Raw genomic sequence first — 10,664 nt, 5'->3', positions numbered from 1 at the left:
CCGCCGCTGTTGCCTTGCAGAGGACCGGCCATGTCCGGCTTCGACAGCTTCAACACGGAGTTCTTCCAGACCAGCTACAGCATCGACGACCAGGCGCAGGCCTACGACTACAGCGGCAGGCCGTACAGGTACCCGCTGCGCCCCGCCCCCGCCCCGGCCCTCCCGCGGGGAGCTCCTCGGTGACGGTTCGGTAGCTCCTGGGGCTCTGCGGGTGTTGAGGACAGAGCTGGGGCTCCAGCCAGTGCTGCCCTCGGGAGGCGGGTCCCTGCTGCAGCTGATGCTCTGTACGGGGAGGTGTAAAGCAGCCCTCTGTTAACTGTGCTCTGTGACCCCCCCAATCCCTGCCAGGGCTGGAGGAGGGCTGTGTCCTGAGAAGGGTGACAGTGCTGTGGCGAGGCAGAACTCAGCTGGCACAGGGAGGAGGAGGAGTTCTGGGGTTTCCTTCCTTATATTCCTATTTCTGTAGTTTGGAGGTCTCTGTGATGGGACCTGGCAGGGATTAGAGGCCAGAGTAGCTCATGAGTTTGTTGAGGAGCAGAGGGTAGCTTTGGTTCAGCTGCTTTTTAAAGACAGCAATGCATATTCTCATACATATACAGCTTAGAACAGAAAGCCAGTACAAATTGATTTGTGAGTAAATAGCTGAGAATACATGAAATAAAAACTGAAAATCCCACCCATTTTTACCCCTGCATCATGTCCTTTAGGCAGAGGTCATGACTTATTTAATGGCCATTTTGGGAGGCCTCCCTCTGTGCCATAATGCCCCACACACACACAGAGTGCCAGTGTGGAGTATAAAGCAGCTTTCTGGGTTTTTTACTAAGTTTATTTTTTAAATACAGAGCAGAACAGAGGTGGTGGCATGAAGAATTTCATTCTCTTGCAGTGGGTTTGCCAGTATTCTAAATAGCAAGTTAATGCTGGCATGGGATGGGGTGACACTAATAAACAATGGGCAGTGTTTGAGGGTCCTGCTCTCAGGGTTAGGGTTGGAGTTGTACAGCCAGCTTTCCCTTGGGGAAGGGTCCCTCTCTGAGAGCCCCTGCTGCAGGGAGAGCCTGCTGGTGGGACACTGTGCCCCTCAGGGGCCAGCTGTGGTGTGCAGGTCTGCAGGGTGACCCAGGGCTCCAGCAGCTTGGAGTGAGGCAGGTGCTGAAGCCAGCAGGAGGGCTTGGACCATAAACAGCAGGCTGTGCATTGTCTGCCAGGGCTGGTCCCTTCTCTTGATGGCCTCAGCCTGGAGGGTCTCAGCTGTGGTCCTGCTCCCCAGGCCACTCTCCTGGGTGCTGTGACTGTTGTGTTTTCACAGGAGCCGTGGTGCTGGCCCTGCCCAACAGCAGCATTCCCTGCTGGGAGCACAGCTCCCCACTGCTGCCTGGGCTGAGAAAAGCCATTTCTGCTTTCTGTTAGCATGAATGTTATTTTTTAGAATCCTATTTAATTAAAACCATTCCCATTTCAAACCACAGCTCTCTTTCCTTTTTCCCTTCCCGTGGTGGGGGGGTCATTGGGTGGTTGAACAAAAACGTTAAGTTTGAGAGATAAGATTTTCCTGCTGTTTTACAGGTGTGTAGCAGTAATTCAGCCAGTGATAACACTCACTTCTCCAAGCCCCTGACCTAAAACCAGAGAACACTATCAGTGTGTGTGGCAAGAATTGCCTTGTTTGGCTTGAGCGTGTTGCTGCTGAGGGTCTGAGTGGGTGGCTGTGGCTCTGTGCCTCAGGGGGGCTTTGTAAAAAGATAAAAAAGGACTGTTGGCTGTGACTGAGCAGCCAAAGAGGAGCTTTGCTGTTGCAGGGAGCTGTTTCAGCTGAGTCTGTCTCTGCCCACAAGGTGCTGTGGTTCTTTGCAGGCAGTATGGGGGCTACGAGTACCCCCCTCAGAGCGGGCTGCTCCCCGGGGACATGGTGCAGCAGCAGCAGCCCTACACAGGGCAGATCTACCAGCCCAGCCAGAGCTATGCCTCAGCCTCAGCACAGGCTTTCTATGGAAGTAACTTTGAGGATGAGCCTCCTCTGTTGGAAGGTAGGACTTACACTTTATGGCCCCAATCCAAAACCTCTCCCTTTTTGGGGATAAGTTGAGGAGCAGGGTTTGTATGCACAGCTTCTGAAAGTGCTGGTTGATGTGAAACTCTTAACAGCTTTTTTTTTTTCATTTAGCTGTGTTTGGGTGTATGAAATACTTGTTCTGTGAGCTCCTGCAGTTCAGTCTGTGCTCTGTTACTTCAAACCAGCTGTTCTGTGGAAGACACAACCAAATAAATGGATAACCTGACTTAATGCAGCTCTTAGGACAAAACAGGATTTCCACTATGTCATTGCAAATAACATGCCTGCTTCTTGTGCAACTGCCCACTCCTTGTAAAAGACATCAGGGCAGTTACTTTCAGTTGTTTCTTTGGTTAGAACTGAAGTCTTCCATCACTAAAGAGGAATGCTGACCACTGCAGCAGTTCCTCTGTGGAGCACAGCCTGTGCAGAATGCCAGGAGGGGTGTGTAGTTACTGTCTGGATTAATGAATTCTCTTTCCAGCTTACATTCATCACTGTTTAGTACCAGACAGATGGAGAAACTTACTGTTACTGGTCAGAGAGAGAGATTCCTGACACCTATTGCCTGCATCTGTTCATGATACCTTCCACCCTGTTTTCTTTAAAAAAAATCCCTTCTTTACCTGGATGCATCCCAGGGCCTGAGCTGGGCAAATAGTAACTGGGTTTGTAACTAGAGATGGAGACTGGAAATGGTATCTGGAGGGAGCTGTGAAACTCCTCCTCATGAGACAGAGAGTGTTGAGAGGGGTGGGTGGATGGTTTTTGATGGGCTCAGTGGCTGGTTGATGAGAAGAAATCCACTGAGTTAGAAATCCTTGAGCCACCAGTCGCTGGAGACTTGGGGAACCTGCATGTTTGGTGTAGACTCTGTTGTATGTGTCTGCTTTTGGCCACTGTTGGGGACAGGGTGCTGGGCTAAATGAGCATTTGGGCTGACCCAGAGCACTGTGCTTATGCTCTTACCTGGCTCTTCAGGAACCACCTTGTCACTTTGGGGCATTTCAGACCTGGAGCCTGTGGAGGCAGCACACAGCAGCTTGAGGAAGGAGGGAATGGCTCCATTCTCTGGTCCCCACAGGTGGTGCCTGCAGGAGATTTAAAAGTGGAGAGGCAGAGAAAACCAAGAGTGAAGTTGTCCATGGTGGGGACAGGAAGGGAAGGAATGAAATAGGCATAATTCTTTCCATGCAACTTGCAGAATTGGGGATCAATTTCGACCACATCTGGCAGAAGACACTAACAGTGCTACACCCCTTGAAAGAAGCAGATGGCAGCATCATGAATGAGACTGATTTGGCTGGACCAATGGTCTTCTGTCTGGCTTTTGGAGCCACGTTATTACTGGTAAGATTCTGATTGCAAGATACTACTGATTGTGCTTTAATGTTCTTGGAAACACTGGGGGAAAGGCCAAGTTGCCTCTTGCTTAACTGGAAGTTACTTTTTGGCACAGAGGCCAAAAAAGCCCATTCTGAGCAAGGGTTTAGCTGTGGAAGAGGAGCTGGGGCTTCACTCACCTCTGGCTGGAGTGGGTGAGCTCCCTGCCACCTTGCTTGGTGGAGTTTGAATCCAGGTCTTCGTGCTTGGCTTTTGCATGGCAGTTATTTCAGTGTCATTCCTACTTCTTCTCATCCTCTGCTTTTGGGGAATGTGGGTCCCTTTTGTCACAGGAGTGGGTGTGACCCATGTTCTCAGTTTTATGCCTGCCTGGGGTTCTCTAGAGGTGGAGACATTTTACTTTCAGAACCACACCTTGTCTCTTTGCAGCATCTCTGGTATTTTCTGTCTTACCTTCCTGTCCAGAACAAGGCACACATTAAATATTTGAGTAATCATTTAATTTCTTCATTTAGGAGCTTCATTTTTTTTTTTTTAACTATTACTATGTTGAATGTTTTAGTCTCTCTGTTTTATTTCATTGTATTTCTTTGCTCCATGCTCTTTATTCATTGCTCTTTCCTGCTATTCAAGAGGCAACGAAAATCAAAATTAGGTGTAAAAAGTAATTTCATAAATACTGGTACATTAGGCATGAGTTTGGGTACAAAGAGTCTGTCTGGTAAAACACAAAGTAAATCTGCTTTTTTGTTTATGCTTCCTAATAGGTCAGCAGCTGCTGAAGCCTGTTGGGTTCTTTTAGTGGCACTTCATTGAAACAAAATTGTGGTTTAATGACTCTAAAGTGTCAATTATGAAATGACAGAGTAGCAAACAGTCTTTGTCATTGAAAGCCTTAAGATTTTTTAGTCTTTTTTTTTCCTAAATGTCTTCAGGCACTGCATTTAACTTTTGTCTAAAATTTCACAGTGCTAAGACACTTGGAACAGTGTTTTGGTACCAAGGACACTTTAAGCCTACTTTTATATGTAACCTTTATTTATGGAAACTAGGCCAGTGGAATTAATGGAGGTGTTTGTAACAGATGTATTGGAATGTGCTTGCCCCAAGAAGCTCTCCCCTTGTTCTGAGTGCTTTTTTTTTGTTAAAATACATTGCATGCAGTGAGAGGAAATGAGCTTAGCCTGGCAGAAAGGGTGAGAGCAGGTGGGGTTGGGTTCTGTACTGCTTGGGGAGGAGGAGGAGGGCTGGGGTCTGAGGAGGCTTGGTGTGGGAGGTGCCAGTGGGAGCTCCAGGGGTGTGCCCAGCCCGAGGTGGGGGTGGGAGGGGAAGCATCCATCCTATCACTGGAAAAACAATGACAGGATGGGTATGTGCCTTCTGAAGTAACACGTGGGTGCTTCCTGCACGCCTGTCAGGGAGCCAGGCTCTGATTCTGACCCTTTCCCCATTGGGGTGTGGTGCTGTGCAGCTCAGCCTCACTGCCTGGGGGGCATTCTGCTCAGTTACACTGGGGGAGTCTGTCACAAACCAAAGGGCTTCAGCCCTAGATTTGTCAAGGAGTTCCTGGAGTACAATTTTTTGGTTGTTATGTGCTAGTTCTGTAAAGATTCTTATTGCAAGTACTCAGTTGGCAGGAGAAGTTAGTTGATTAAACCCTAAAGAATTCAGAGGCTTTTGCAGCCTGGCTACAAGAGTAACAATTCCATCAAAATCTGTTTGTCAGGGCAGGGAAAGTGAGGAGAAATGTGCCTCTGGGGTGTCTAGAATATACAGGGGTCCTGCCTTCCAGCTGGGGGAGGATGCTGCCTGCTGAGTGTGAGGGTAGGGACTGGAGGTGGGGGGCAGTGGGGGGAATGAAGACACTCTGCAAACCTCCTCCTCTTTCCCCCTTCTTCGTGGGGGTTGTTCCCCATCCTGGCAGCTGATGGGAGGTGCTGTGCTTCACTTCCAGGCTGGGAAGATTCAGTTTGGTTACGTGTATGGGATAAGTGCAATTGGCTGCCTGGGGATGTTTTGCCTCCTGAACTTGATGAGCATGACAGGAGTGTCCTTTGGCTGCGTGGCCAGCGTGCTGGGGTACTGCCTGCTCCCCATGATCCTGCTCTCCACCTTCGCCATCGTCTTCTCCTTGCAGTGAGTACACAACCACCAGCCCTTGGCAACACCTTCCTCTCCTGGGAGGTGGGGAGACAAGTTATCAAAGGGAATTTCCATATTCAGTGATGAAGCTGTATGTAACCTGAATGTGACAGGAATTTGTAGCAAGTGTAAAAACAAATATCAGCAGTCTCCAAGTATTTACTGAGTGAAAGAGAGGTGAACACTGGTTTTATCACTTAGGCCATTAACACCTTTTAAATACATAGACTGGAACAATAATATCAGGTTTGGTTTTAGTGAACTTTGAATCCAACAAATCTCAACACCTGTAAAATCTAAAAGTAATTATAATTTAAGATGCAAGTTTGAATTTGGGAAGCAGAAGAAAATCAGTGTTTACTGAATAGAGAGAACTTCATACAGTTACTTTACTCCCTACTCATGTGTTTCGTATGTACAAAGTTAGTTTGTTGGGGTTTTTTTAATGCTGTCATAATTGAATAATATTGTTCTGAAATCTTTATTGGGACTGTTTCATTTCATGTCAAATATAACAGCTAAAATCAGTCATGAAATCTGTAAAAGGTGTTAGGAGGAGTCCAGTTACAGCTCCTATAAGCACATACACATGAATCTGACATGAATTCTGTTTTTATTCCTCTCTTTACAGGGGAATGGTGGGGATTATTCTCACGGCTGGAGTCATTGGCTGGTGCAGCTTTTCTGCTTCCAAAATCTTCATTTCTGCCTTAGCAATGGAAGGACAACAACTTCTAGTAGCATACCCCTGTGCTTTACTGTATGGAGTCTTTGCTCTCATCTCTGTGTTTTGAACAGACTGTCCAAACTGTTGGACTTCAGTGGGCCAAAATAAAAACATCAGCTTGGAACGTGGAGTTGGACCAGAAACAGCTGCAGACAACTGTATAGTGTTGCTATCTCGAAACCTAGACCTGTTTTGGATCCAAAACAATGAAAAAAATGTCTTGTGTTCACTTTTTTTAGGACTTTGAATACTCTTTTCAATTGACCTGAGGTGTCTATAGCTTTAATAAGTGTCTGTGATTATAAAGTTAATGGAATTTCTTTCCCATTCCTCTACGTTTAGAAAAGTAACTTTTGGTTGCTTATTTGAAGGTTGCATTTTTTTGTTTGTTATTTGTTTTTTTGGGGTTTGTGTTTTATTTTGTTTCTTAGGGGACAGAGGGAGGGAGAAGGGTTGCAGTTATAAATTTGTAGGTTTTTATCCAAAAAAGTTCAGAGAACTGCCAGTGCCGTGGACTTGGGGAACTCTGAATAAATCTGCAGTAATAAGGAACCTCTTTCTTGTCCCCTCTTACCAAAAGCAAAATGCACAAATGAACACAAGCAATTAGAGAAACTTCCATCAAAAATCCTTTTAAAGTCTTTGGTCTCATTTGTTCATTGGATGTGATAGTATTCCAAGATTTAAGATACTTCAGTTATGAATTAGAAAACTGATGCTTAAAAGTTAAAGGGATCTGTAATTCTGTCACACCTGAGGTATGAACACATTTGGATGTCTGAGGAGCTCTAAGTTAACTTGGATTTCTGAAGATGACTTCAACTAGAGTTTCTTTTCCTAATGGTGCACACATGAGTAGATGAAGAGTAATCTTTTTTTGCAGTACTTCCAAGAAAAACACCATTTTGAAAATGTTATGCTTGTCAGTATTGTAGTTACTGTAAAATAATTTAAGGCATATTGATTAAATTTTCCTTGAATTTTGAAAAAAGTGTTGGATTTTTCTAATCTTTTTGTTACTAAAATAGAAACTTCAATACTGAAGCAAAATGGTATTTCAGACTGTGTTGGGTTAGTAGATTTGGGACTTGTATTTGTGACCAAAACATGACAAGTGTCATCTAGTTTGTGATGTCAGTCACAGGGAGACTTACAGGCATCAGAAGTGAGAAACCAGAAATGGTTGTTCCTCAGGTAGGCACTTGGTAATTCTTAAAATAAGCAAGACCATAACTTGGTTTGTAACTCCTGTTCCTCCAGCAGTTTGGTGCAGGGGATTTCATTGTGTGGGACTTGCCCCAGGTGCTGGTCTGACACTCCTCTGTCCTGCCCATGGCCCAGCTCACAGACCTGAGGGGCTGACTCTGGTCAGTTGTGTTGCAGTAGCACTTGGTGTGTGGGTGTCTCCAGAGGAAAGTTCTCACCTTACTGGCACATGATGAATGATTTCAAAGGCTCAGCACACATTTTTGTACACCCTTCCCTTAGTTCTGCATGTTCTCCTAAAAATATCTTCCTAGTGCCACTAGAAGCTACTGACAAGGTCTTTCTCTGGTGGCCAGAGCCAGGTTTTGCTTGGGTCACTGGGAGTGGTGGGAGGGGTTGGGAGAGTGTAAATGCTTCAGGAACCAGTGATCACAGAGCTGGTGTGATGTGTCCCATGCTGTAACCAGCTGCTACAGGCAGTTTCACCTCATGCATAACCTTCATTTTCCTTTCAGAAGCAAATTTAAGAGCTGGGATAATTTCTAATTGGATACATTTTTATTTAGGATAATTTGTAATAGTGGTGAGCTGATTTTATTAGCAAAATGTTTCACTCTGTGCTGGGTAGTTCTGATGTCCTTGGATTAGGAGACCTGGCACACTAGGTCTTACTCCTTTTAATGAAGGAACATTACCTGCTGCTGGAGCAGGATGTCCTGTATTTGTGCAAATAAATCACTGATTACTAATGAGGCCTAATTAGTTACAGAGTTGTTCTAGTTGGTATGAAAGCTCCCACACTTTCCCAAGCACCTCAGGCTCTAACTCCCATCCAGTATTTCTGTGGAGGGGGCTAACTGAGCTCCCCTGGCCTGTAGGAACGTGGCTCATTGAAGCTTGTGCTGATTCTGTAGGGTGATGACTTATGTGCTAAACTGTTGTAAATAACCACAGCACAAGCAAACCAAGTGCACAGGAAAAATGTTAAAATGAGCTGATCTTGCTGTGAGCAGATGGATACATACATGCACAGAGCCCTTCCTCTGGCAGCAGGGGATCCTGGGCACTCTGTTTGGGCACTGAGGTCTGAGCTGTGAGCTTCAGGAGCTGTGTGTGTTCCTCAGCTCAGTGTGGAGGATCTAGCAGTGAGTTTCTAACTGGTCACTTGGGGGCAGGAGAGAAGCAGAGGGGAATAAAAGGTCAAACACCTGAATTCACAGAGGTTTTTATAATCACAACGAGATGTCTAGACTGGTAGTCTTAAATATCCCAAATTTGTTACATTAATTAATGAGCTTCCACCGACTGAGTTTATTGCCTTTCTAAAATCAATGCCATTGATTTTCTTTAATAGTGTTTTGTCCTAGAGCTTGGCTCAATTTTAGTTACATTTCAGAGGATTTAATCTCGCCATCACTTGGCATGACAAGGTTGTGTGCTTTAATTCTGGACTCCTACACTTGCCTATTTAGTAGCACTTTTTGCTTTTTACTTTCTGAAGCTGAATTCTTCCCCCACAGTCTGTTAACATCAATATTCTCATGTAGTTTCCAGATGAAATACTAGCATTGATTGCTTCCATCCCACGTTGTCTCCTGACATTGTCATGTTACTCACCTCAAAGCATTCAAAGATGAATGCTGGTGTTGCTTTTTTAAAACAACTTTTGTTATCCCACCCAGTTGTGAAATTACTTCCAATCCTACAAAAGTTAAAAGTTGCCTTGCCCAGTTTGTCCATTTCTTGTCCCAATTTGTTGATGTTTTGCCAGTGACTTTGTTTTTTAGGTCACTTTTTAGGTGTGTCTTGCTCGGAGGCAGCTGCTGACTGCAGTTCAGGGTTTTTTTCTGGTAGTTCAGGCAGTATTTCTGTAAGTACCAGCAGATTTCATGGCCCCTGCTTTCCTAAAAATCCTGGTTTTTTTCTGTACTCTCATGCTGTTCAGCTGTATGCTGGTGCTGAGGGGCTGTTTCTTCTCTAGGGGTGGGTGAATGCATTCAGAAGCCACAAAGAGCAGGAAGGAGCTGGGACTCGAGGGGCTGATGGGTGCAGTGGGGTGTGGGCTCCATGGTGGGAAGCCCAGGCTGGGACACAGCCCAGGAGCTGTCGGTGGGAGGGAGACACTCACTAAAGCACCAACATCCATTGATTCCTATCAGCACCACTCTAGAGCTGTGGCAGTGTTCTTAGGAACAACGTTGCCTAAAAACAGCCAGTGCTGTGGGGTGTAGCACCCAACCTGTAGCTATAGGGGTTGTGCCAGGGGAGGCTTAGGTTGGATATTAAGAAAAGTTTCTTTCCCAAAAGGGTTGCCCAGGGCTGTGCCAGGCTGCCCAGGGCAGTGGTGGAGTCCCCACCCCTGGAGGGGTTTCCAAGCTGTGGAGATGTGGTGTGAGGGACACGGGGCAGTGGGGACCTGGCAGGGATGGGGGAAGGGTTGGACTCAGTGAGTTTAAAGGTCTCCTCTGCAACCACAGTGATGCTGTGATTCTGTGAAATAGAGACAATGCTAATGTTTGGACTTGATGATTTTAGAGGTCTCTTCCAATCCACCAAAGGTGACTCTACCCCATGGAAGAGTCTTTTGCAGAAGTCTGTGAAAGAGAGAGCATCCTTTCACCCTGATTTACCTGGCCAAGCTTGCAGCCTCTGTGTCCTCACTGAGGTGCTTTGGAGTGTCTGTTCTGACTATTACACACAGCATTAAAAAACAGGACTGGAGCACTGGGGCTTGTCGTTTGCTGCTTCTCCACTGGGTGGGCCTGCAGCATGTCTGATGTGCTGCCTGACGTTTCCCACCAGCTTTCTTTCACGTTACCAGGAAGTGTCTTTGTCTTCTCTGTGCATTCTAACAGCACACAATTCTTTTTCTCTGGGTAATTCACTCCTTTTCCACCTCTTGGGTGGTACAGACAGACCAGCCCTTCCCCAGTGCTGATCACATCAGGTCATGGCACTCTTGGTACCTTTTCTGTGTAAGCTGACACATCCTGCCCTGGCTATACTTTCCAAATTTAGTTAAATAGTATCCCTCTCAGAATTAAAACAATTTTATGTACACAATCTGCGGGATTAGAAGAGTTTTTAAATCATTTTTTCTTGTTTGTGTGTTGCAAGGCCTAATATGTCAAAATGAGAGGATCTCAGATTATTGTGCTGATCCAGGAGCCTCCTGTGCCCTGGGGTGGG

At 45.9% G+C, this 10,664-nt stretch overlaps 1 protein-coding gene across 4 annotated transcripts; it reads left to right on the top strand.

Moving 5' to 3' along the window:
- Positions 1-30: 30 nt before the first annotated feature.
- YIPF5 (Yip1 domain family, member 5) lies at positions 31-6,463 on the top strand. Of its 4 annotated transcripts, XM_008935690.1 has the most exons (6): positions 31-128; positions 914-916; positions 1,858-2,030; positions 3,261-3,406; positions 5,355-5,536; positions 6,174-6,463. In XM_008935690.1, the coding sequence occupies exons 1-6, from the start codon at positions 31-33 to the stop codon at positions 6,334-6,336; spliced, it is 765 nt and encodes a 254-aa protein (XP_008933938.1). In that variant the 3' UTR covers positions 6,337-6,463. The 4 variants fall into 4 exon arrangements, with proteins under 4 accessions (XP_008933938.1, XP_008933939.1, XP_008933937.1 ...); XM_008935691.1 differs by lacking the exon at positions 914-916; XM_008935689.1 differs by lacking the exon at positions 914-916 and having other exon boundaries at positions 31-137.
- Positions 6,464-10,664: the final 4,201 nt, after the last annotated feature.

Source organism: Merops nubicus, unplaced genomic scaffold, assembly GCF_000691845.1.
Source record: "Merops nubicus isolate BGI_N331 unplaced genomic scaffold, ASM69184v1 scaffold9552, whole genome shotgun sequence".
NCBI lineage: Eukaryota > Metazoa > Chordata > Aves > Coraciiformes > Meropidae > Merops > Merops nubicus.
Note: the sequence above shows the minus strand (reverse complement) of the source record. Positions and strands in the feature narration are given on the sequence as shown.

Coding starts and splice junctions, on each gene's coding strand:
- YIPF5 (XM_008935689.1), top strand. CDS start 31: ATGTCCGGCTTCGACAGCTTCAACACGGAGTTCTTCCAGACCAGCTAC. Junction 138..1,857: donor AGGCCGTACAGGTACCCGCT/GCGCCCCGCCCC, acceptor GGTTCTTTGCAG/GCAGTATGGGGGCTACGAGT. Junction 5,537..6,173: donor GCCATCGTCTTCTCCTTGCA/GTGAGTACACAA, acceptor CTCTCTTTACAG/GGGAATGGTGGGGATTATTC.